The sequence below is a fragment of the Dysidea avara genome, chromosome 2 (assembly GCF_963678975.1).
Source record: "Dysidea avara chromosome 2, odDysAvar1.4, whole genome shotgun sequence".
Taxonomy (NCBI): domain Eukaryota; kingdom Metazoa; phylum Porifera; class Demospongiae; order Dictyoceratida; family Dysideidae; genus Dysidea; species Dysidea avara.
Genome location: NC_089273.1, coordinates 22,394,860 through 22,422,247, shown reverse-complemented (window position 1 = coordinate 22,422,247; position 27,388 = coordinate 22,394,860). Strand labels below are relative to the sequence as shown.

At 38.2% G+C, this 27,388-nt stretch overlaps 1 protein-coding gene across 4 annotated transcripts in view; it reads right to left on the bottom strand.

The window, feature by feature from the left end:
• Nucleotides 1-27,388, bottom strand: part of LOC136246883 (uncharacterized) — a 147,570-nt gene that overhangs the window by 107,052 nt on the left and 13,130 nt on the right. For 3 of the 4 annotated variants that reach the window (XM_066038483.1, XM_066038485.1, XM_066038484.1), the window contains exons 2-3: nucleotides 22,083-22,184; nucleotides 7,297-7,383 (exon numbers count right to left, since the gene is read on the bottom strand). In XM_066038483.1, coding sequence (XP_065894555.1) covers nucleotides 7,297-7,383; nucleotides 22,083-22,184 — 189 coding nt within the window. Of the gene's footprint in view, nucleotides 1-4,685; nucleotides 4,703-7,296; nucleotides 7,384-22,082; nucleotides 22,185-27,388 lie in introns of those variants that run through there. The other variant, XM_066038486.1, reaches the window with a different exon arrangement.

The window sequence follows — 27,388 nt, the reverse complement described above, 5'->3', positions numbered from 1 at the left end:
AGTGTCTTTTTATGTGTGATAAATCCAGCTGGAACATTGTCACTACCTAAGAACAGGTGTACAATACAAATATAACTTAGCAGTGTACACTATCACTCGAGAAAACACAGGAAGAACGTGTGTTGGCTTCAAATCAGCTTGTGTCTCGGCTTGTGTTCGCATGTACGTATCTTCAAAACTAGCACTAACTTTCAAGCTAATTCACTCTATTGTCACTCTTGAACACCCAGACGATCATTTTCGTGATGGTTTTCAAACGAAACAGGCTGTTTCTTGGCCAATTCCTTTGGTGTAAAACACGGCCGCCTAACACGGATATATACTTTGAGTATGCATAATATAGCCAATTATAATGTAACAGTCGCATGTGGTTAAGTGGGTTGTCCCTTGAATGGCTTAAACCCACTAGCACCCAAAACCCACGGCTACAAGTCAACCAAAAACCAACTCCCTCACCCTGATAAGTTGTTTTCTGCTTTGAATGGTAGTCAAAAGTTCACAACTTTAGATTTATCAGAAGCCTACCTGCAAATTGAATTAGAGGAGGAAGCCAAAATCTGCTCTACAATAAACACTCTTAAAGGGTTGTATGCTTTTAATAGATTGCCATATGGCATGGCTTCCTCACCAGCTATTTTCCAGTGTGTGATGGAACAAATAATATCCTTCCTAAAGTGCCAGGTATAATCTGTCATATTGATGATATTCTCATTACAGGGAAGGATGATGAGGAACACCTTCACAGATTAGAGTTAATTTTGAAAAGCTTTAAGGAAAATGGACTTACCATCAAGATGAACAAATGCCACTTCCTTCAGCCTGCAGTACAGTACTTTGGTAAGGTCATTTCACAAGATGGTATTCAACCTTCCAAGTCAAAAATAGAAGCCATACTGAAGGTCAAGCCACCATGTGATCAGACACAACGAAGGTCAAGCCACCATGTGACCAGACACAACTTATATCCTTTCTGGGAATGGTGAAACACTATAATAAATTCATAAGGTGTTTGGCAGACCTTAGTGTTCCCCTTAATAATTTGTTTAAGAAAGATGTAGTTTGGGAGTGGACTGAAACTCATCAAAACTGTTTTGACAGACTGAAAGAAGCCCTTACAACTACAACTGTTTTGGCTCACTTTGACCCAAACATACCAATTGGTCTAGCATGTGATGCCAGTGCTGTAGGAATTAGAGTAGTTATCTACAAGTACCCAGATGGTAGTGAGAGACCGATTGCTTATGCTTTCAAGATACTCTCAGACAGTGAAAGAAACTATTCACAGATTGAGCGTGAGGTTTTGAGTATTGTTTTTGGTATTAAGAAATTTCACCAGCACTTGTATGGGCACAACTTTTCTCTCCTTAGAGACCACAAACTACTGTTAGCCATATTCAATCCTAAGAAAGGAATCCCAGCAATGACAGCAAGCAGACTTCAAAGATGGGCCATACTTCTGTCTGCATATACTTATGACATTGAGTACAAGCCAACCAAAGAACATGGCAATGCAGACATGCTGTCAAGACTCCCAGCAGGAACTGATCAATTCTTTGATGACCAACAGAGCTTGAATGTGGTTGTGAACCAGATCCAGGACAGCCAAGTGAGAGATTCACCTGTTTCAGCTATTGAAGTCTAGAAGGCAAAAAAGGCTGATCCTGTCCTCCAGAAACTCTACTTGTACATCAAGAATGGATGGCCATAAACCAAGAAGATAGACAGACAATTACATCCCTACCTTCATGTTCAAACTGAACTAACAGTACATAATGATTGTATTTTGAGAGGGTTACGAGTGGTCAATGCTGAGAAACTACGTACTCCATTCATCCTATTTGGGAATTGTGTGTATGAAATTAATTGCTCGCCTACATGTTTGGTGGCCACACATAGATGCTGAAATTAAATCCTGCACTAAAGAGTGTTTACCTTGCCAAGCGAACCACAGAAACTCAAGCAGAGCACCACCACACCTGTGGGAACAAGCCTCGAAGCCATGGGAACGACTTCACCTTGATTTTGCCGGACCATTTCATGGACACATGTGGTTCATTCTAGTAGATGCATTTTCCAAATTGCCGGAAGTTGTCCAACTGTCAACCACAACTGCTACTAAAATTGTTACTGTGCTGAGAACTATTTTGGGCATTCCAAACGAAATTGGCACTGACAATGGTCCTCAATTTACAGCAACTAAATTTGAAGAGTTTTGCAAGAACAATGGTATTAACCATACCCTTACTGCCCCTTATCATCCAAGTTCAAAATTAATGGAGAAGCTGAACGTTTTGTGCAAACTTTTAAGACAACAATGCAAAAGAAGAAGGGAGAAGTACAGTTGAATCTGAGTAAATTTCTGTTACGCTACAGAACAACATCACACTCAGTAACAGGGAAGTCACCAGCAGAGATGATTATTGATAGACAGATAAAGACAAGACTTGACTTGCTACACCTAGATGAGATCAAACAGACAAAACCGAAACAGAAAGATCAGACAACTTCAAAGAATTTCCAGATTGATGAGAAGGTATGGGTTCGAAACTACCATGGTACCCCCCCGTTGGCTCCTTGGAATTATCACACAGAAAGTTGGTACTTGCAATTACCTTCTGAAAGTCAGAGGACAAATGTGGAATAGAAAGAGACATATTGACCAGCTACGGCTATGCCGTGTGAAGTTTCCGCATCCTGAGAACGTTGACATTTATGTTGATTTCCCAAGCAACAACACCAGTGAACAAATGCAACCATTTAATGAATCTGAAGAGTTCATTGGTCCACAAACTAAAAGATATCCTCTCCACAATAACAGATGACCTCCTGATAAATTATGTCTATAAAGAACTGAAAGAATTGGTGTGGAGGAAACTGTTACATATTTATTGTAATTGCATGTGATGTAGCTTTATAATATGATGTATTTGTATGATGGTGTAATCTTATGATGTAACTGTGTGTAATTCATTTACTATATATTCATGTGTATGTTTTTAAACCAGGCATGTGCCCACAGCCGTCCAAAGGCCGGCTGTGGGCGCGCGCTTGGTTTACTGAAATTGTTTTCGTAAAAGTGTGTGTGTGTGTGTGTGTACCAATCTACCTATCTACCTGTCTATTTTGTCCGTATGCACCCACGTGAGCAAAATCATTTAATAATGGTAAAAGCAGCTTTTACGTAAGAAGTAAAAGTGAAATGAAGTCCGTATTAAACTTCTGCACTGGTGAACTTTGCTCTGAGGTGGTTTCTTTTTGGTGGACTGAAATACGGGTGTGGCAACTTTCCTCAGACTACCTTCCCCTTTAGGTTTTCAGGCGTTTAGCAACTGAAAAACAACGGTGCAGGCCTCGTACACTACCAGGAATAGCCTATCGCTTCGAGTTGAAAGAGGGCATATCCCTTAAGTACGCAAACAAAAATGAAGAGCAGCTTTGAGGCTTTGTCGAGAGAATTTGTGGGAAAAACACGTACGTCAAACTATAAAACAGTTTAAAAGATACTTCTGTGCGAAATATGTTGGTAAAAGCGGTTTGTTTAACAAACACTTCCTTAGCAGTGCATAGCAACGTAATTGAATGAATTACAAATATTTCATGAATTACAAAATACGAGAATTAGCTAATAATGTTATTGCACAACCCAAAATTACCCTATTGTAAAGTAGTAATACATAGTTGGTCAATTCATAGTAGCACAGATGAGTTAGCTAGCTGCATGGCGCCTGGTTTTTAGAAGTAGCACAACATCAACTTGTTAATATTTAGACTTAAAGACTTAGAGATTTTGTAAATGTTATGGCTTTGTGTTAATAATCATTATTATCTTGTTCGTTGGACTCTGAATCCTAAACGTAACATGGTGATAGCAATTGCTGCTGCTCGATCAAGTGTTATTTGGAAGTGGGAGAAACAAATGTTTTTTTCATTGCTGTAATAGTCTCATCAAGGCAATGACCAAGGTAGCTAATTTCAAAAGTCCTGATGTGCAGCAGTAAGGCCAGTATGAGAATTAAATGGGGAGGTGAGCTCCAGTAATGAGAAAGCTTTCAGTTCTTCATTAAACACAACAATATCAGACCAGCATGGTTGTAACAGTAAAGCAGGCAAAATTGTGGAAGCAGGTGAATCAAATTAAATCAGCTAATACGTATAATAACATTTCAAAATTTTCTAGACAAGCTTGCAGTTCAGCCATCGGGCTTGACAACACAGCATTATGAAGATAAATATACTACCTTGTTGTAAAGTCACAGGAGAGCCATTTAACATATAATGGGAAGTATAAAGAGAACAAGTCACTTCAGTTTGTATGTGCCAGCAACATAAATTTACTAATTTAATGAAGTCAACAGGGTACCTTATGAAGCTCGCAATGCAAATGAGAGCTGGACTGGATGAAATTCTAACAGAAGCTAGTTTCACAACTTTGATTCAGCTTCCAGAGTAGCACTGTTCTAATTTACACTTACTGAATGAGTGTCCCACTTCCCATTTTTTTCTTCTATATAAATTGCAAAAACTGCTGCAAAACACGAATGCGTTATCTAATTGCCTTGAAATTTGGCACACAAAGAGAAAGATATAAAAGTGTATTTTGGAACCACTTTTGGTCAGAATACAATAAACAGTCAAGGATTTATTAGCAATTATTCACGAAAATTAACACAACTATGTTGTCACACCTACAGGGTAAACTGCTTAAGGAAAGAAGTTGAACATCAGTATCTGGATGGGTTACCTATTGATCCTCAAACCATTTGTGGCTTGAAAGAAATTGAGCTAAAGAACATGAAGATACAGCAAAAAACCCAACATTGTCTAATCATACATTAATGTTGTCACTAACCTTGCCTTGGACAACTGTATTCTGTGATTCTCTGCCACAATCCGTAGCCTCACTTGTCTCCCAAAATCATCTAGCTCAACCATGATCTGTAGTTGATTGTGGTGAGTTTGTAGGTGTGCAAGGCCTCGACTGTTTTGGATCAAGATATTTTACTTTTGATTAAAGGCCAAGAGTAACATTACAAATTAGGCGACAAATACTTGGGCAGGCAAGAATGTTAGAGTAGGGCCAGCAAAGTAATTGCCGACTCGTTTGATTAGTTGCATGTGTTACTGCGCATGTGTCAGTATTGTAATAACAGCACTGATACTCTTATTGATACCCTACTCTGATAGCCATTGGATACTAGTATTTTTTTACCTGCATCACAGTGAGTATTACATCTGTTAGTTTCCAACATTAACTCGTTTTAAATGCTTTAATCTTCATTTTATAAACTCCAAGTTTATAATAAATCTATGGTGTAACAATTACACAATCAAAGTTTGCCAATCAAAAAATAATTTGCTGCATCTACCAGACAAACCCCTCAGGGGAATGATTTGAAAATCGGTGCATAGATACATTAATCATATTTCAATGGTTTAGATGAATCAGATATAAAGCTACAGAGTTATAACACGAAATTGAACTCTGTGTAACAAGTGCAATATTGAGATACTCTAATAGAGCAGTTGCCTAATAGAGCTATCAGCTATAAAATAAGGATATCAACTTAGCCTTGTAGAGAAATTAACTCTGTTACAAGCCACTCTGTATAGAGTTCAGCTACAATCCAACCACCATGTAGAGAGTTCAGCTACATTATACGTCTCCTTGTCGAGAGCTCAGTTACAACAAGTCACCCTGTAGAGAGACCAGCTAAAAACAAAGCACCCTATAGCAAGATCAGCTATAAGTAAATCACCCTGTAGAGATCAGTTTGAAACAAGTCACTGTGTAGAGAGATCACCTAGAAACAAGTGACCCAGTAAAGAGATCAGCTAGAAAAGACATCCTGCATAGAGTTCAGCTACAAAACAGATCACCCTGTAGTGAGATCATCTAAAAACAAGCCAGACATTCTGTAGATAGTTTAGCTAAAACAACTGTTGAAAGATCAGCTAGAAACAAGTTACCCTGCAGGGAGATCAGCTACAAACAAACCGCCCTATAGAAAGATCAGCTAGAAACAAGTCACCTTATATCCACTATATAGAAACAAGTCACGAGATCAGCTAGAAACAAATTAGACATTCAAGGAAACATTAAAAACTGGATTTCCTCATTCTTGAATGGCAGAATACAGTGTTTTTTTAGATGGTGTTTACTCTCCCAGATGTCCAGTCCTGTCAAGTGTTCCCCGGGACACAGTCCTTGGCCCATCTCTGTTCTCTATTTACATAAACAATCTACTAAAAACTATAATACTCAGCTCTATAAAACTATTTGCTGATGATTTCATACTGTAAAAGGTTATACATATGGATAGCTCATGATGCAAATAAATTACATGAAGACTAGCGTTCCCTACAAGATTGGCAGTAAAAGTGGTTGATGAAATTGAATGTGTCTAAATGTGACCGGATCTGACACAATAGCGCATTTTTGAATTCCTTTTTATTAAATATTTATAATCTTCTTAGCCAAGTACACTTTCTGGCAAAGTTTAAGCTTCATAAGCCAATAACTTTTGGAATTACAACTCTACAAAGTAGCAACAACAGAAAAATTGATTTGTACAGCAAGTATAGGGAAAATAAATTACAGGCGCTTACAAAAACGGTTGTAACTTAGGAACGGATTGACATACTGGGCTGAAATTTTCACCATCGTGTTCGTCATGGATATGGGAATCATTTACTGAGTACATTTGTCAACACCTTTTGTCACTGCATACAAAGGCAAAATTCGTGAAGAAAATTCGATCACATATGATCGCTTCAATGTGATGTCAACAAACGCTCATAACTTGCATATCTGTGGGTCTACTGTAACGAAACAAAGATTTTCCAACTCCTCTTGAGTAGGCAAATAAGATGATACCCAGGTGTTTATTGTTAGTCCCTTCCTTCACTAAGAAAGAGGCTTTCAAAAAATTTATAATTTTTTAATAATGTGCAAAATACTTCACCCATTGTTTTCGATGTTTGGGCTATTGTGTCGGGTTTTTGCTGATCCAGTCACAAATGTTTTGTTATGAGAGCCTCATACCCTACACCACACAGAATACAACCTCTTATGTCCTGTTGAAAATTACAAAGATATGAGTGTAACAATTCAGAGTGACCTAAAATGGCATAAACACATCCAACAGGGGCGGATCCAGGGGCTGGCAAGGGGAGGGGCACAAACAAATTTACATTCACACCATTAAAAAGGGAATCAACTACTAGCTGCAATGTATTGTAGTTGATCTACACGTAGCACAACATGTGAAACTGACAGTATTATGTGTTCAAACTCACATCAACATCATTAATATTTGCTCCCCATTTGATAAGCAATAAAACCATTTCACAAGTATTTGCATAAAAAATTGGGGTCATTCGTTCCTGAAAGAGACAAGCATACTAATATTTGAAATAGCAACACAAAGTATTCATCATAAATGCTTTCCATACACACAATGACAAAATCACAGGGTTTGCTATTGTGAGTGCTGTTCAGGAAATATTGTACACTGAAGGCTTCTGTCTAGATAATCCACCCCAAAACACTTCCACTGTAAAAAAAAGTTGCATCCAAGAAACTACAAGTACCTGCAACTCAATATAAAAACAGCTCAGGTGTAGAGAAAGACCTCATGAAAGTAAAAGTAACTTGTAATTAAAGAGCTGATCCCTGTAGTGGCCAAGAATCAACCTTAATACAACCATACACAATAATACCAAATTCTTAATCCATGCAAGAACACAATGGCTGTAAAACAGGTGCACCCATGAAAGTGAAAGTAACTGGCAACCGAAACAGCTGATATTTAAAGTGGCCAAGAACAAAATTTTATTGTTGATATGCATAAAATATTATACGTATGCAATCAACTGCAATTAACCAAAATTTAACATTGAGCTGTAACACCATTCAGCTCTATTCTATATTCACTCTTGCTGTATCTCTTTTAATGCTATTTGGCTGGTAATTTGCCACCTTTTTTTGCTCTATACACTGACTATTAATAAAAGGCAGCTAAATTAAAAGCCAATTAGAGTTGAAATTAGGATACTGCAAGAGTGAATCTGAAAGATTCACTCTTGCAGTAAATATTCAGTGTTAATTTTTTGTTAATTGTACATAATTATATGTGACTGGATTTACAAAAACAGGACATAATCGCATATTTTTCAAATTCCTGTTTATTAAATAGTTATAATATACTCAGCCAAGTGTACCCACTTGCAAAGTTTCAGCTTCATATGCCAATAACTTTTGGAGTTACAACCCTACAAAATAGCAACAACAGAAAAATCGATAAGTACAGCAAGCATAGCGAAAATAAATTACAAATGCTTGCAAAAACAGTTATAACTTACCAACGGATTGAGGTACAGAGCTAAAATTTTGACCATTGCGTTCGCCATGAACAGGGGAATCAATTACTGGATACGTTTTTCCTTTCTTTACTTGTCCTTCTTCACTGCATACAAAGGCAAAATTAGTGAAGAAAAATCGATCTAATCCAAAACAGCCAAGCTGTAAAAAAAGAGTGCGGCCCTGAGAAAGGCTATGGTGAAAAAAGATGTGAAATCCAAGGTGGCGGCCAAGAAATGGCTGTGATGGTAGGTTAATGGTAAAAATTTTAATAACAACAATTCAGGTGAATTTGGTGCTGCTTGGTCTTGGTACAAAATTCACTTGAATTGTCGTTATTAAAATTTTTACCATTAACCTACCATCACAGCCATTTCTTGGCCGCCACCTTGGATTTCACATCTTTTTTCACCATAGCCTTTCTCAGGGCCGCACTCTTTTTTTACAGCTTGGCTGTTTTGGATTAGATTTCACTTCTTTTTGTATTTGTATACCCCAAAGCCGGCCTATGGCTGGCTTTAGGGCTTTTTAACCTGTCATTTTTTCTTTACTACAGGAAGAAGAAAAGATGAAGCAGGGTGATTTTTTGTAGCTGACCTCTCTGCAAGGTGATCCTTCTAGCAGATCTCTCTACCGGATAACTTGTTTGTAGCTGAACTCTCTACAGGGTGATTTGTTTGTAGCTGAACTCTCTACAAGGTAATTTCTTCTAGCTGATCTTTCTACAGGGTGATTTGGTGTAGCTGAATTCTCTACAGGGCGATTTGTTTGCAGCTAAACTGCTGAACTCTCTACAATGTAACTTCTTCTAGCTGAACTCTCTAAGGATGGCTTGTTTCTAGCTGAATTCTCTACAGGGTGATTTGTTTCTAGCTGAACTCTCTACACGTTGATTTGTTTGTAGCTGAATTCTCTACAAGGTAACTTCTTCTAGCTGATCTTTCTACAGGGTGATTTGTTTGTAGCTGAATTCTCTACAGGGCAATTTGTTTGCAGCTGAACTCTCTACATGGTAGTTTCTTTGTAACTGAACTCTCTACAATGTAACTTCTTCTAGCTGAACTCTCTACAGGGTGACTTGTTTCTAGCTGAACTCTCTACAGGGTGATTTGCTTGTAGCTGAACTCTCTACAAGGTAACTTCTTCTAGCTGATCTTTCTACAGGGTGATTTGTTTGTCTCTACAGGGAAATTTGTTTGCAGCTGAACTCTTTACACGGTAGTTTCTTTGTAGCTGAACTCTCTACAATGTAATTTCTTCAAGCTGAACTCTCTACAGGGTGACTTGTTTCTAGCTGAACTCTCTACAGGGTGATTTGTTAGTAGCTGAACTCTCTACAAGGTAACTTCTTCTAGCTGATCTTTCTACAGGGTGATTTGTTTGTCTCTACAGGGAAATTTGTTTGCAGCTGAACTCTCTACATGGCAGTTTCTTTGTAGCTGAACTCTCTACAATGTAACTTCTTCTAGCTGAACTCTCTACAGGGTGACTTGTTTCTAGCTGAACTCTCTACAGGGTGATTTGTTTGTAGCTGAACTCTCTACAAGGTAACTTCTTCTAGCTGATCTTTCTACAGGGTGATTTGTTTGTCTCTACAGGGAAATTTGTTTGCAGCTGAACTCTCTACATGGTAGTTTCTTTGTAGCCGAACTCTCTACAATGTAACTTCTTCTAGCTGAAATCTCTACAGGGTGACTTGTTTCTAGCTGAACTCTCTACAAGGTAACTTCTTCTAGCTGATCTTTCTACAAGGTGATTTGTCTGTAGCTGAAGTCTCTACAGGGCAATTTGTTTGCTTCTGAACTCTCTACATGGTAGTTTCTTTGTAGCTGAACTCTCTACAATGTGACTTCTTCTAACTGATCTATCTACAGGATGACTTGTTTCTAACTGAACTCTCTACAGTGTTATCTGTTCATAGCGGAACTTTCTACTTGGTGATTTGTTTGCAGCTAAACTCTTTGCATGATTGTTTCTTTGTAACTGAACTCTCTACAAGGTAACTTCTTCTAGCTGATCTCTCTACAGGGTAATTTGTTTATAGCTGAATTCTCTACAGGGTGATTTATTTGAGCTGAACTCTCTACATGATGGCTTCTTTGTAGCTGAACTCTCTATTAGGTACCTTCTTCTAGCTGATCTGACTACAGGGTGACTTGTTTGTAGCTGAATTCCCTACAGAATAACTTGCAATGTAATATAACTGTGTAAATTATACATGCAGCTGAATGCTTTATTAGGGTGACTGTTCTATTAGAGTATCTCGATCTCGCATTTGCTGCATGTAGTTGCCTTTCGAATCATAACTCAGTGATTTGTAATCCGATTCTTCTGTACTACTGCAAGAACTTTCTATGGTGATTATTCCAGCTACATACTGATTTTCAGCTTGTTCCTTAAAGCAGTTTACCTGGTAGACACGAAAACTAATAGTTTTTTATTCATAAAAATCGATGGCATAATTTTGACACAGGTTGGGTTTTGTGTCACATCTCCATGGTCTTTATCCCGATTCCTTTCAAACCACAAAAAGACACTCCTACGATGGTTACTCCATCTACATATCAATTTTCAACTGATTCCTCCAAGGGGTTTACCCTGTAGGCGTGACAGACCTTCGACCTTATTTTACGCAAATAATCGGTCATAACTCCGTGAATGTTCATCGGATTCCTACCAACGTTGGTATGGAGATCTGCCTTAATGAGCCCTTTAAGTGTGCCAAATTTCAGCCCAATCTGAGCATGCATTCGTGTTTTATGGCGAATTTTGCGAAGTGTGCAAAATGAAGAAAATGAAGAAGAAAAAAACGAAGAAATTAAAACGAAAATTTGTTCGCTCGTATCTCGGAAATGGCTGGAGCGATTTTCTTCCAATTTGGTATGTAGACTCCCCTAACTGGGCGGCACGTCTCTAGCAAAAATTTGGTTCCAATTGGATAAGGGATCACAGAGCTACATAGGTGTGAAAATTGCATTTTCTTTCTTCCTGTTAATATACTCACGGTGTGGCGCGCCGGCTTCTTGGGCCGCACGACACACTACCGTGTGTCTTGATCGCGTATGATCACTTCGACATGACATAAACAAACTCTCATAATTGGGGCTATTGCAACGAAACAAAGATTTTCTGACTCCTCTTGAGCGGGTGAATAAGATGATATTCGGGTTTTTATTGTTAGTCCCTTCTTTCAGTAAGAAAGAGGGGTGAAACAAATTTACAGAATTTTTTCAATAATATGCAAGTATTTCACCCAATGTATTTGATGATTTATACTGTAAATTTAGGTTTGTGCAATTATGTCCCTTTTCACAGATCCGGTCACATATCAAACTTTTATTATTGGGGGTAGGTAAAAACAGTGGACGTGGAGACCAAGGACCTGGGTCCAAGGGCCCACGATAATTCAACTGTGCTTGGAATTTTATACACTTCACAATATTCTCTACTTGTACTAGGTACCTCTGCAAGTAGTCTTGCATGGCCAATCCACTTTTTCTCCCCTCACGGCGTCTTGCACGATGTTTACACCAATTAGAAAATAAACACCTCAGAAAGTGTCTGAAGCTTACTGCATTTATAGGCCACTGCCTGCTGCACAGTAAGCATACTAGTTTATTATTCTGCCTAGCTACTAGAGTAGTTTAGGAACATTGTGCAAATGCACCATGACGTATGAAAAGCTGCTGGAATTTTCTTAGCTTGGTTTAGCTAGTAATTGCTCGCCTGCTGCACAATGAGCATGCTAGTCTATTATGTCACCTAGCTACTAAAGTTTAGAAACATTATGCAAACAAATATTCTGGGGAAACAGCAAATGACCTATATTAATGCAATCAGCTTCAGACACTTTTTCAGAGGCGCTCATAATTTCTAATTGGTATAAACATCGTGCATGTGAGATGCCACGAGGGAGGGGAAAGTGGATTGGCCATGCAAGACTACTTGCAGAGGTACCTAGCACAAGTATAGAATATCTAATCCAAAACAGCCATGCTGTAAAAAAAGTGTGCGGCCCTCAAAAAGGCTATGGTGAAAAAAGATGTGAAATCCAAGGTGGCGGCCAAGAAATGGCTGTGATGGTAGGTTACTGGTAAAAATTTTAATAACGACAATTCAGGTGAATTTAGTGCCACTTGGTCTTGGCACAAAATGCACCTGAATTGTCGTTATTAAGATTTTTACCATTAACCTACCATCACAGCCATTTCTTGGCTGCTACCTTGGATTTCACATCTTTTTCACCATAGCCTTTTTGAGGGCCGCACACTTTTTTTACAGCTTGGCTGTTTTGGATTAGATTTCACTTCATTTTGTGTTTGTATACCCAACGGCCTATGGCCGGCTTTGGGGCTTTTTTAACATATCTTTTTTCTTTACCACAGGAAGAAGAAAAGAAGAAGCAGATGTTAAATACTTTAAATATTTCTGAATTTATCAGTAAATGTACACATTATATATATAATTAATACAAAAAAAATTATACAATAATACATATATTTATTACAGAACTCTCTGCATGGTGGTTTCTTTGTAACGTAACACTCTACGAGGTGACTCCTTCTAGCTGATCTCTCTACAGGGTGAATTGTTTGCAGTAGAACTATCTACAAGGCAACTCTTCTTCTAGCTGATCTCTCTACAGGGTGATTTGTTTGTAGCTGAACTATCTACAAGGTAACTTCTTCTAGCTGATCTCTCTACAGGGTGATTTGTTTATAGCTGAATTCTGTACAGGTGATTTGTTTGCAGCTGAGCTCTTTACAGAATGATTTCTTTGTAGCTGATCTCTCTACAAGCTAGCTGATCTTTCTACAGGGCGATTTGTTTGTAGCTGAATTTTCTACAGGGTGACCTGTTTGCAGGTGAACTCTCTACATGGTGGTTTCTTTGTAGCTGAAATCTCTACAATGTGAATTCTTCTAGCTGATGTTTCTACAGGGTGATTTGTTTGTAGCTGAATTTTCTACAGGGTGACTTGTTTGCAGCTGAACTCTCTACATGGTGGTTTCTTTGTAGCTGAAATCTCTACAAGGTGAATTCTTCTAGCTGATCTTTCTACAGGGTGATTCGTTTGTAGCTGAACTTTCTAAAAGGAAACTTCTTCTAACTGATCTCTGTAAAGGTTGAATTGTTTGTAGCTGAACTGTCTACAAGATAACTTCTTCTAGCTGATCTCTCAACAGGGAGATTTGTTTGTAACTGAATTATGTACTGGTGATTTGTTTGCAGCTGAGCTCATTACAGAATGGTTTCTTTGCAGCTGATCTTTCTACAAAGTAACTTCTTCTAGCTGATCTTTCTACTGGGCGATTTGTTTGTAACTGAATTTTCTACAGGCTGATTTGTTTGCAGCTGAACTCTCTACATGGTGGTTTTCTTTGTTGCTGAACTCTCTACAAGGTGAATTCTTCTAGCTGATTTCTCTACAGGGTAATTTGTTGAAGTCTGTACAAGGTGCTTTTTGTAGGTGATCTCACTGTAGGTTGATTTTTTGGTAGCTGAACTCACTAAAGGGTGATTTGCTTGTAGCTGAACCCCTTACATTGTATCTAGTTTCTAGCTACTAGTTGATCTCTCTACAGGATGATTTGTTTGTAGCCGATCTCTCTACAAGGTGATTTGTTTGTAGCTGCACTCTCTACAAGGTGATTTGTTTCTAGCTGATCTCTCTACAGGGTGATTTGTTCGTAGCTGAACTCTCTATAAGGTGATTTGTTTGCAGCTGAACTCTCTACAGGGTGATTTGTATGTAGCTGAACTCCTTACTTTGTGTCTATATAGTTTCTAGCTGATCTCTCTACAGGGTGATTTGTTTGTAGCTGATCTCTCTACAGGGTGATTTGTTTGTAGTTGATCTCTCTACAAGGTGATTTGTTTGTAGCTGATCTTTCTGCAGGTTGATTTGTTTTAGCTGAACTCTCTACAGGGTGATTTGCTTGTAGCTGAACTCCTTACATTGTGTCTAGTTTCTAGTTGATGTCTCTCTACAGGGTGATTTTTTTGTAGCTGAACTCTCCACAGGGTAATTTGTTTCTAACTTATCTCTCTACAGGTTGATTTGTTTGTAGTTGACCTCTCTTCAGGCTGATTTGATTGTAGCTGATCTCTCTACAGGGTGATTTATTTGTAGCTGACCTCTCTTCAGGGTGATTTGTTTCTAGCTGATCATTCTACAGGCTGATTTGCTTCAGCGTTGAAACCTGGTCAGGTCATCCGGGTCACATTTTCTCCGGGTCATCCGGGTCCAACCCGGTTTACAAATTATCCGGGTCTGACCCAGATTGGATCACGTAAGAAGCAAAATTGTTCGTTTGATGACGTGGAAACTTATAAACGCTATCACGTAGATCTTTTGTGAGCCACGCCCACTTATCGCATTACCAACATACGCTCAGCCACACCCATTTATTAGTAAGTGCAGTATGTAGCACAAAACTGAGGGTATCTATGGTGAGGGGTAGCTATTGTTAGTAAGTGATGACCTTTTATTTTCTTCTTTTTTTTTTCTTGGTCTTCAACCTACAGCTAGGCTGAAGGCACAATTCCAAAGTGGAACCCTCCTTTTTAAAAGTCTGGATCTGCCACTGTTTACTCAACATGAATCGAACGCTCAAAACATAGTCTCGCTCGCTTGAGACTAGCCGAAACATAGCTCATATCGCATGCCTCGGCTTTAATTAACCCGGGTCACATCCAGGTCTGACCCAGATTGCTATCTGGGTCAGTGGGTCATCCGGGTCAGCAGTAGTGACCCGGTTTCAATGCTGATTTGCTTGTAGTTGAACTCCTTACATTGTGTCTAGTTTCTATCTGATCTCTCTACAGGGTGATTGGTTTGTAATTGATCTCTCTACAAGTTGATTTGTGTGTAGCTGATCTCTCTGCAGGTTGATGTGTTTGTAGCCGATCTCTCTACATGGTAATTTGTTTGTAGCTGAACTCTCTATAAGGTGATTTGTTTGTAGCTGATCTCTCTGCAGGTTGATTTGTTTTAGCTGAACTCTCTACAGGGTGATTTACTTGTAGCTGAACTCCTTACATTGTGTCTAGTTTCTAGCTGATGTCTCTACAGGGTGATTTTTTGTAGCTGAACTCTCTACAGGGTGATTTGTTTCTAGCTGATCTCTCTACAGGTTGATTTGTGTGTAACGATCTCTCTAAAAGCTGATTTGTTTGTAGCTGATCTCTCTGCAGGTTGATTTGTTTGTAGCTGATCTCTCTACAAGTTGATTTGTTGTTGCTGATTGCTCTAAAGGTTGATTTGTTTGTAGCTGAACTCTCAGCAAAGTGTTATGTTTGTAGCTGATCTCTCTACAGGGTAATTTGTTTGTAGCTGAACTCTCTCCACAGTGACTTGTGTGTAGCTGAATTCTCTAGAGAGTGACTTAATTGTAGGTGAACTCTCTACAGGGTGCATGATTGTTTATAGCTGAACTCTATTCAGTGTGACTTGTAATGTTCTGAATCTCTACAGTGATATATTTGTAGCTTAACTCTCCACAGGGTGACTTGCTTCTTGCTGAACTGTCTATAAGATTAACTGTTTGCAGCTGAACTCCATACAGAATAACTTGCAATGTAATAGAATGTCTATAAATGAAGAAAATAAATTAGCTGAATGCTCTATTAGGGTGACTGCTCTATTAGGGTGACTGCTCTATTAGGGTGACTGTTCTATTAGAGTATCTCGATCTCTCATTTGCTACACGGAGTTGGCTTTCGAATCATAACCCACTAGTTTGTAATCCCATTCTTCTACACTACTACAAGGACTTTCTATGAAGATTATTCCAGCTATACACCGATTTTCAGCTCATTGCTCTAAGCGGTTTGCCTAGTAGGCGTAAAAACTAATCTAATCAAAAACAGCCAAGCTGTAAAAAAAAAGGTGCGGCCCCCAAAAAGGCCATGGTGAAAAAAGATGTGAAATCCAAGGTGGCGGCCAAGAAATGGCTGTGATGGTAGGTTAATGGTAAAAATTTTAATAACGACAATTCAGGTGAATTTGGTGCCAAGACCAAGCGGCACAAAATTCACCTGAATTGTCGTTATTAAACTTTAACCATTAACCTACCATCACAGCCATTTCTTGGCTGCCACCTTGGATTTCACATCCTTTTTCACCATGGCATTTTTGGGGGCCGCATTTTTTTTTTTACAGCTTGGCTGTTTTTGATTAGATATCACTTCTTTTTGTATTTGTATACTGCAAAGCCAGCCTATGGCTGGCTTTGGGGCTTTTTTAACCCATGTGTTTTTTTCTTTACCACAGAAAGAAGAAAAGAACTTAAAAGAAGATTTTTAATAATACAATTATTTTTGATTTTATTAATAATTATACAAATTATATACATATATTTATTACATCCTCATTATTCCCCACAGGATATTCTTTTTGCAGCTGATCTCTCTACTAGGTGACCTCTTCTAGCTGGTCTCTCTGCAGGGTGATTTGTTTCTAGCTGAATTCTCTACAGGTGATTTGTTTGCAGCTAAACTCTCTACATGATGGTTTCTTTGTAGCTGAACTCTCTATAAGGTGACTTCGTCTAGCTGAACACTCTACAGAGTGATTTTTTTTGTAGCTGAACTCCCTACAGGGTGATTTGTTTGTAGCTGAACTCTCTACATGATGGTTTCTTTGTAGCTGAACTCTCTACAAGGTGACTTCTTCCAGCTGATCTCTCTACGGGGTGATTTGTTTCTAGCTGAAATCTCTACAGGAGATTTGTTTGCAGCTAAACTCTCTACATGGTGGTTTCTTTGTAGCTGAACTCTCTACAAGGTAACTTCTTCTCTACAGGGTGATTTGTTGTAGTTGAATTCTCTACAGAGTGGTTTGTTTGAGGCTGAACTTTCTACATGGCGGTTTCTTTGCAGCTGAACTCTCTACAGAGTGATTTGTTTGTAGCTGAACGCTCTACATGATGGTTTCTTTGTAACTGAACACTCTACAACGTGACTTCTTCTAGATGATCTTTCTGCAGTGTAAATTGTTTGTAGCTGAACTTTCTACATGATGGTTTCTTTGTAGCTGAACTCTCTACAAGGTGGCTTCTCCTCTACAGGGGGATTTGTTTGTAGCTGAACTCTCTACAAGTGATTTATTTGCAGCTAAACTCTTTATGTGGTGGTTTCTTTGTAGCTGAACTCTCTATAAGGTGACCTCTTCTAGCTGATCTCTCTACAGGGTGATTTGTTTCTAGCTGGACTCTATACAGGTGATTTTTAACAGCTAAACACTATACATGGTGGTTTCTTTGTAGCTGAACTCTCTACATGATGGTTTCTTTGTAGCTGAACTCTTTACAAGGTGACTTCTTCTAGCTGAAATCTCAACGGGGTAATTTCTTTGTAGCTGAACTCTCTATGAGGTAACTTCTTCTAGCTGATCTTTCTACTGGGTGATTTGTTTGTAACTGAATTTTCTACAGGGTGATTTCTTTGCAACTGAACTCTCTACACGGTGGTTTCTTTGTTGCTGAACTCTGTACAAGGTGAATTTTCCTACCAGATCTCCCTACAGGGTAATTGTTTGTAACTGAACTCTGTACAAGGTGTACTTTTGTAGGTGATCTCACTTCAGGTTGATTTGTTTGTAGCTGAACTCACTAAAGGGTGATTTGTGTGTAGCTGATCTTTCTGCAGGTTGATTTGTTTGTAGCCGATCTCTCTACAGGGTAATTTGTTTGTAGCTGAACTATCTATAAGGTGATTTGTTTGTAGCTGATCTCTCTGCAGGTTGATTTGTTTTTGCTGAACTCTCTACAGGGTGATTTACTTGTAGCTGAACTCCTTACATTGTGTATAGTTTCTAGCTGATGTCTCTACAGGATGATTTTTTTTGCATATAGCTGAACTCTCTACAGGGTTATTTGTTTCTAGCTTATCTTTCTACAGGTTGATTTGTGTGTAACTGATCTCTCTACAAGCTGATTTGTTTGTAGCTGATCTCTCTGCAGGTTGATTTGTTTCTAAATAATCTCTCTACAAGTTGATTTGTTTGTTGCTGATCGCTCTAAAGGTTGATTTGTTTGTAGCTGAACTCTCTGCAAAGTGTTTTGTTTGTAGTTGATCTCTCTACAGGGTGATTTTTTGTAGCTGACCTCTCTTCAGGGTGATTTGTTTCTAGCTGACCGCTCGACAGGTTGATTTTTTTGTAGATGAACTCTCTACAGGGTGATTTGCTTGTAGCTGAACTCCATACATTGTGTCTAGTTTCTAGCTGATCTCTCTACAGGATGATTTGTTTGTAGCTGATCTCTCTACAAGTTGATTTGTGTGTAGCTGATCTCTCTGCAGGTTGTTTTGTTTGTAGCCGATCTCTCTACATGGTAATTTGTTTGTAGCTGAACTCTCTATAAGTTGATTTGTTTGTAGCTGATCTCTCTGCAGGTTGATTTGTTTTAGCTGAACTCTCTACAGGATGATTGCTTGTAGCTGAACTCCTTGCATTGTGTCTAGTTTCTAGCTGATGTCTCTACAGGGTGATTTTTTGTAGCTGAACTCTCTACAGGGTTATTTGTTTCTAGCTTATCTCTCTACAGGTTGATTTGTGTGTAACCATCTTTCTACAAACTGATTTGTTTCTAGCTGATCTCTCTACAAGTTGATTTGTTTATTGCTGAACTCTCTGCAAAGTGTTTTTTTTTGTAGCTGATCTCTCTACAGGGTGATTTGTCTGTAGCTGAACTCTCTCCACAGTGACTTGTGTGTAGCTGAATTCTCTAGAAAGCGACTTAATTGTAGCTGAGTTCTCTACAGGGTGCATGACTTGTTTATAGCTGAACTCTCTTCAGTGTGACTTGTAATGTTCTGAATCTCTACAGTGATATATTTGAGCTCAACTCTTCACAGGGTGACTTGCTTCTTGCTGAATTGTCTATAAGATTAACTGTTTGCAGCTGAACTCCCTACAGAATAACTTGTAATGCAATAGAATTCTATAATGGAGTAAATAAATTAGCCGAATGCTCTATTAGGGTGACTGTTCTATTAGAGTATCTCGATCTTGCATTTGCTACATGGAGTTGGCTTTCGAATCATAACTCAGTGGTTTGTAATACGATTCTTCCGTACTACTGCAAGTACTTTCTATGAAGATTATTCCAGCTATACACCGATTTTCAGCTGATTGCTCTAAGCGGTTTGCCTAGTAGGCGTGAAAACTAATACTTTTTTATTCATAAAAATCGATCGCGTAATTGTGACACAGGTTGGGTTTTGTGTCATATCTCCATGGTCTTTAACTCGATTCCTTTCAAACCACCAAAAGGCACTCCTACGATGGTTACTCCATCTACATAGCAATTTTCAACTTATTCCATGAAGCGGTTTACCCTGTAGGCGTGACAACAAATCGATCTTGTTTTACGCGAACAATCGGTTATAACTCCTGAACCATCCATTGGATTTGCACCAAATGTAATGCTAGGATTCGCCTTTGGACTCCCTTTCTGTGTGCCAAATTTCAAGGTGATCGGAGCACGCATTTGCGTTTTATAGCAATTTTTGCAAGTGTGCGAAAACACGAAGAAGAAAAAACAAACGAAGAAAAATAATCGAACCTTTGGTAGCTCGTATCTCGGAAATGGCTGGAGCGATTTCCTTCCAATTTGGAATGTAGCCTCCCCTGGCTGACGGGCAACTTTGTTGCAAATTTGGTTCCAATCGGATAAGGGATCACCGAGATACAAAGGTGTGAAAATGACGTTTTCTTTCTTCCTGTAAATATACTCACGGTGTGGCGCGCCGGCTTCTTGGGCCGCACGACACACTACCGTGTGTCTTAATACTTTTTTATTCATAAAAATCGATCGCGTAATTGTGACACCGGCTTCTTGGGCCGCACGACACACTACCATGTGTCTTGATTTTGAAGTGTATAAAATTCCAAGAAGAGTAGGATTTCCGTGGGTCCTCGGTCCCCAGGTCCACTGTTTTTACCTACCTGACATAATAGACTAACATGCTCATTGTGCAGCAGGCAAGCAATTACTAGCTAAACCAAGCTAAGCAAGTTCCAGCAGCTCTTCATATGTTATGGTACATTGGCACAATGTTCCTAAACTACTCTATTAGCTAGGCAGAATAATAAACTAGTATGCTTACTGTGCAGCAGGCAGTGGCCTATAAATGCAATAAGCTTCAGACACTTTTTCAGAGGTGCTTATTTTCTAATTGGTGTAAACATCGTGTGAGATGCCACAAGGGGGAAAAAGTGGATTGGCCATGCAAGACTACTTGCAGAGGTACCTGGTACAAGTATAGAATATTGTGAAGTGTATAAAATTCCAAGCAGAGTTGAATTTCCGTGGATCCCCGGGTCCTTGGTCCCTGGGTCCACTGTTTTTACCTATCCCATCATAGGCCACTTCAGACATATAGCTGATTTGGTTGCAAGTTACTTTACTTTCATGGGTGCATTTGTTATAGAGTCAAGTTGATCTTTCATGGATTAAAACTTCGGAAATTATAGTTATATAGTTGCATTAAGATTAATTCTTGACCACTACAGGTATCAGCTCTTTAAATTACCAGTTATTTACTTTGATGAGGTCTTTTGTTACAATTGAGGTATTGCTACATTGGGATACAGGTATTTGTAAATATGTAGTATCTTGGACACCTCATTTTTACAGTGAAGGTGTCGATATTTCTCAGTGATCAGCTCACTGGGAAACATTCATTTAGATGATCTTAAATTGGGAAATAAGCAATTAAATATACATAATGTTATCTTGGAGAGTCAGAAATCCACCTATTGATTACTGCCTTCTTGTATGACAGTGATATAAAAGGCATGCACACTACTGACTGTTTCATTTTGCAGTAAATATACAAAACAGCCATGAAAAGAGTGCAGCCTTCAAAAAGTTTGAATGAAAAAGTTGTGAAATCAAAGGTGGTGGACATGAAGTGGCTGCAATGATGTTAATGATAATAAAAAATACTGCTTAGTGCATTATTAAAGTTTATTACTATTAACATAATTGTAGCCATTTCATGGTCGCTACCTTTGTTTTACAGAGAAATATCTATTTTGTAATGACTGTTCTATTAGAGTATCTTGATTTTTCATGCAAAATATGATGAGTTGCAGTTGCTTAATTTTTAACAAGCATATCCTTTATCTATTACACTGCAATACAATTTACAACCTGTTATCACAAGTTTTACTAGCATAGCACTTGATATGATGATTATGATGATGACGATTGGCATGAGTAGGTCTTAATAGTAGTGTACTATACCACCCATCTGTATCAAAATAGCTATAATATCGGCTTTGATTCAGTAATAAGCTTCTTTGTGTAAATCCACTTGTTATATTAAATGATTTTAATCAATTCTCAATTCCTTCAATTGCAAGATACTTTTAGATTATTTTAAACTGGATCCTGTACTAAACAGTATCACCCTAAACATTAAAATGATAATTATTTTATACAAAACAATAATTATGGGTGATTTTCCAAAATTGGGTCACATTTAATCCAAGCTTGTGACAGTCTTCCTGGTGTCTTCAAAAAGCTGTTAGGCAATGTATATGGTAATTGAAATGCATAACAAAGCAAACATTGCAAGTCTATGATGTAATGAGCATGAGAATTGTTAGCTAGATAGTACATCTATCCCATGCTGGTGTTATGTTTATATGCTCAAAAGCTATACATTCCACATTCACTCATTTTAATGTAGACAACAGGTAGCCACTCACTTGATCAATGACATTGTTCACATCGATCCCTTTTGAGTGTAACTTCTGTAGCACAGTGATATTGCCACCTTGAACCGCTAATATTATCCTGGCTGACTGTTCCTGTGATCAAAAGTATACTTGTACAGTGGAATGTACATTAACAACAGCTAGTGTATGAAATTAGGGATCATACAGCAGCAAAAGGTAATTCATTTGTACCATCTGTAAATGGCCAAAGAACAACCTTATGGGCTTACATACAGTAATTATTTTGCTCTACGCTTGAACTAATTATGCTTTGAAAATTTCCTATTATGCTTTTGAGCAGTGCTCAAAAATCCAGCCTATTATGCTCAAAATTATACTTTCAAAATCAAGATTATGTTCTAGAGCTGACTGTTTTATCTGCATTTCCTGACTGCTGTATTAGAGTAAGTGACTGCTATATTAGAGTATCTTGATCTTATTTTCCATAAAGTGTAAATAATCAGTCAGGAAATAGTAAAAATAATAACACTGCAAGGTTTTGGATATGAAATGCAGTAATAATGTGCAGTGTGTTCATGTTGTACAGTATTTTTGGCACACGCATTGTGCATTTTAATTAAAATTCTTGAAAGTCGTCCTATTATGCTGGTATAATGCTTGATGCTTTTGCTAGCCTATTATGCTCGGAATTATGCCGGCATAATTGGCGCAAGCCTACTAATACACTTTGCAAATAAAGTAATAAAACAAAATATGTAACTTTTTCACACCTCAGATCAAATGAACCGCCCAGATTACATTTCGTAAATAGCCCAGCTAGCTGGGCTACATAAAAAAGGTAACCTAATTTTAGAAAACCGTTGATATATGCACATTTATCAAAATTTGTTTTATTGGTTCTTTGTTGTCTACAGGGTCAGAGGAATGGACTGGCTAAGTTTCAGCTCCATAAGTTAAGCAGTGTGGGAATAAAAACAGTAGACAGCCGGAGGAGCAAACAAATCAATATGTGACTGGATTCTGGAAAATCACCCTTATGGGTGCATTGTTGATTCAGAGAAAAACATATTTTAATAATTTAAAGCTTTGTTATACACCAGCTTTGGCAGCTACACGTTTGGATTTTTCAGCAAAGATGGAGCAATTCACAAACTTTAAGAGCAGCTAGTGGCTAAGGTAATCCCTGTAAAGTTTCCCACCATTTTAGATAGGTTTTTTCACCAGTGTTACTGTATCACGAATCCTCAAAAAGGGGTGGGGGTGGTGGAGCAGGTTGGAGATGAACTACAAAATCAACGAGAATGGTAACTGAAGGCACCAGACCACAATACATCCCATCAGATGTAGGAATAGACTGAATTCTCACAAAACAGACATACATCACACATTCAGCTCCCTGCTCATCTCATAGTTGTCTGTCCAGAGTGTGTAAACCCCCCAAAGCACATCCCTGTTGTTCACAGACCTGTCACCGACAGACGTCTGGTGTGGTTATACAGGCCTCCAGAGAACAGTCCACCAAAAGCAGACCTAACAAGTTGAAGGTGAGTTTGGTATGAAAATTGTTAGCCTGATAGTGCAGCAACTTCATGCTGGTGTTATCTCACTTTTGGCTTTTGCACCCATATGGTTGATTTTGCTAAATCCAGTCACACATGTACAGAAGACACTGAGAAAATAATCTACAGGTGCTTACATAAATGACCATAACTTATTGATACAACGGTGTGTGGAAATGTATCTTAGCTCATTGTATTCGTCATGAATTTTTAAATCCACCAAGGTATAGTTTGTGCCAAAGGTATTCTTCTGTGATCCAGAAGGAAGGCGAATTCATTGAAGAAAAATAGTTGTAAATTCTTTCGTCACCACAACGTAAACAAACATCTGTAATTCAGAAACCCATGCACATGTTTATGGAGATGAAACAAGGATTTTTAAACTCCCTATGAACAGGGGAACACGATGATGCCCAGTATTTATCCACTGGAGCGTCAATTCACCAACCAGCAAGATGATTAAAACTTTCTTAAACTTTTCTGGAGCTTGCGTTTTTGTGATGGCTGTTTGAAGTAGGGAAAAACTCAGGTTACATCTTAGCCAGTACAGGGTCTTAACCATTTTTTTCTGACAGCGGAGTGGCTATTCTCTTGTACACCACTGCGGCCAAAGGACCCATGCCTCTAGTGCATGAAAACAATGTCCCATGTTCTACTTCACGAATCCTCTCTGCATATGTAACCAAATTTTGGAAGATCAACCATATGGGCTCATTTGACACCTAAAATATTTAATGATAAAATCACAAACTTTATAGTGTAAATCTACTTATTAATGGTTGCTTGAAATATTTTTAAAACTGTGTCTTGCTATTATTAGCAACCCACTAAACATGAAAGTTCTAATTATTCATGCATGCCCATATGGGTGATTTACAAAATTCATTCACATATTTTCTCTTCTCTAACTCTGCACGCCTGTAACAGACTGTACTGTTCACACTATACTGAGCAGTGTGTGGGAGCAAAACCAGGAATAGCCTATTGCTTCAAGTTGAAAGGGTGCGTATCCCTTATGTATGTGAATGAAAATGAAGAGCAGCTTTGAGGATTTGTCAAGAGAAAATGTTGAAAAAACACAATAGTCAAACTATAAAACAGTTTAGAAGATACTTCTGTGCATAATACATCGGTAAAAGCAGTTTGTTTAACAAGCGCTTCATTAGCAGTGCATAGCAACATAATAAGCATATAACACAAAAGATTACAAAGACTAGTTAATTACAAACTACCTAACTAATTACAAGAAACTAATTACAAGAAACTAAACTACTTACAAGCTACATCTACTTAGCAACATTATAAAACCTAAACAAATATGAACAAATTACAAAAATTTCATGAATTACAAAACAGAGAATTAGCTGAGTGGAAGTCCACAATTTTCTGTTTTTTTCTTGAGCGTATAAACCGTACACTAGGGGGGGGGGGGGGGGGGGGTAAAATCACATGTACACTTTTTAAAAATGTTGATCACGTGAGTTGGCGAGAAATCCGAATGTAGTGATAAGGCTCCGTTAGTAAACCTCTACTGCTACTTATGTGTTCAATTATAAACGGCAGACTAAAGCGAGTTGATGCTGTTAATGCATGGGTCCAAGCCAAGTGTAGCTAGGGTTAGCTACCAATGAAAAGTACCTTTATATAAGCTATAGGAAAGATAAAGCTCATTGAATCTTATCAGCGTGATAACACGTACTATAGGCTTTATATACTTTTATAACAGCACTTACTTTTCTTTCTCTTTAGTCTTAGCCTAGCAATTAACACTGATAAATGGTTACAACTGAATAGCTTGTAGCTACACTGCTTGTTGCTTTGTTTTCTACCTGCAGAAGGTGTTGTTGTGGGTTTAGGAATACTGTTGGGTATGGGAGGCTGGATTATGTGGGTACTAATTTGTTTACACCACATAGTTGTGGTAGTTGTGGGTTGCCTATAGAGAAAACCTGTCTCTGCAGAGTGGACCCACATCTTGTGACTCCAGTCCACCTCAGACTATGGTGAATACCCAACAAACCAGGGCCTAATGTATTTCACGGACTGGACTCGCGGACTGGACTCACGCACTGAGCTGGAAACAGCCTTTAAACAATAATCCAGACATTATCCATCTCTTGCAACACTGGAGACCCCACTATCAAGCTACAACTGCTGATACTGCTCTTCCTTACAAGTCAACAAACTAGCACATGCACTAATTAATTAGAATACACTTATGATACACAAGTACTGGCAGTTATAAAGCGTGATAGAGGCTATCGTTGTAGCGTAGATGTTTTCCTTTATTGTTTTAGTACTAGTGCTAGGGTTGTAGAGATGAGCCAGTAACAATTCTTAGCAGGGTAGCTGTAGATGGCACCGCCCGGCGAGGTGATGGGGCTATGCAAATAAACTGGCTCATCACTACAGTTCTACCACTAGTGCTAAGTACTGGAGCAACAAAGGAAAAACATCTAAGCTACAACAATGGTACCTGATGCATGTTTTATCACCGCTAGTACCTCATGTATCGTAAGTGTATTCTAATTAATTAGTACACGTGATAGTTTGTTAACTTGTAAAGAAGAGCAGTATCAGCAGTTGTAGCTCGATAGTGGTGTCTCCAGTGTTGCAAGATATGGATAATGTCTGGATTATTGTTTAAAAGCTGTTTCCTGTTCATTGCGTGAGTCCAGTCTGCGAGTTCAGTCCGTGAGTCCAGTCCACGAAATACATTAGGCCACAAACTAGTACTACTGTTGCTACTGCCAGTATTGGGATGGTTTTGTATGAACATGTTGAAGATAGCAAATAACTGTTTCTATGATGTGTATGTACACATTTGCAAATGTGCATCAGGTACTAAATAAATGCCTGCTGTGTGTAAGAATGATTCTTTCAGGGTATCAGCTTCAAAAGCATCAAAATGATATGATGCCTAAAAGACAAAACATATACTATACATGAATTTTGCAATATTAAAAAAAAGTATCCATGTGTTTGTTCTGCTATACGATACATCCAAGTGTCAACATTTATACAGTACGCTTTGGGCTGGGGGGAGGGGGTTAGAAAAGAGTACTTTTTGTATGCTTGCAAAAAAGCAGAAAATTGTGGACCACCCCTAATAATATTATTGCACAATACAAAACTACCCTATTGGTTAAAACAATAAAATAGTAATACATGGGTTGGTTAATTCATAGTAGCATATACCAGTGTTGTGAGTAATGCGTTACTTATGTAATGCGTTACTTATGTAATGCGTTACATAATATTATTACTTTTGTGGTAACTAAGCAATATAATGAAATATGCTATAAAAACAGCTCAAGTTACTTTACTTACAAATGTAACATGTTACCTAAGTAATATAGTTACCGTAATAAATCTAATATTGCATAATATTATTACTACAAGTAATGAAGTTACTAATCTCATTAGTAATCCACTGAGTAATGCCTAGCCACAACGAAGTAATGAAGCCTACTGAATGAAACTTACTCACCAGCTTCTTACTTATAACCAAGATTTGCACATTGTCCAACAATGCAAACATGTCAAGTGATAAGGTGGTAGTTTCACACGTGACAGCTTAAGGCTGTGGACACAAAGTAGTATAATATGTAATATTATTATAGTTACTTTATTTTATGGGTAATATGTAACTGTAAATGAATAGTTCAATTGCAAGTATTATATAATCTAATCAAAAACAGCCAAGCTGTAAAAAAAAGGTGCAGCCCCTAAAATGGCCAAGGTGAAAAAGGGTGTGAAATCCAAGGTGGCGGCCAA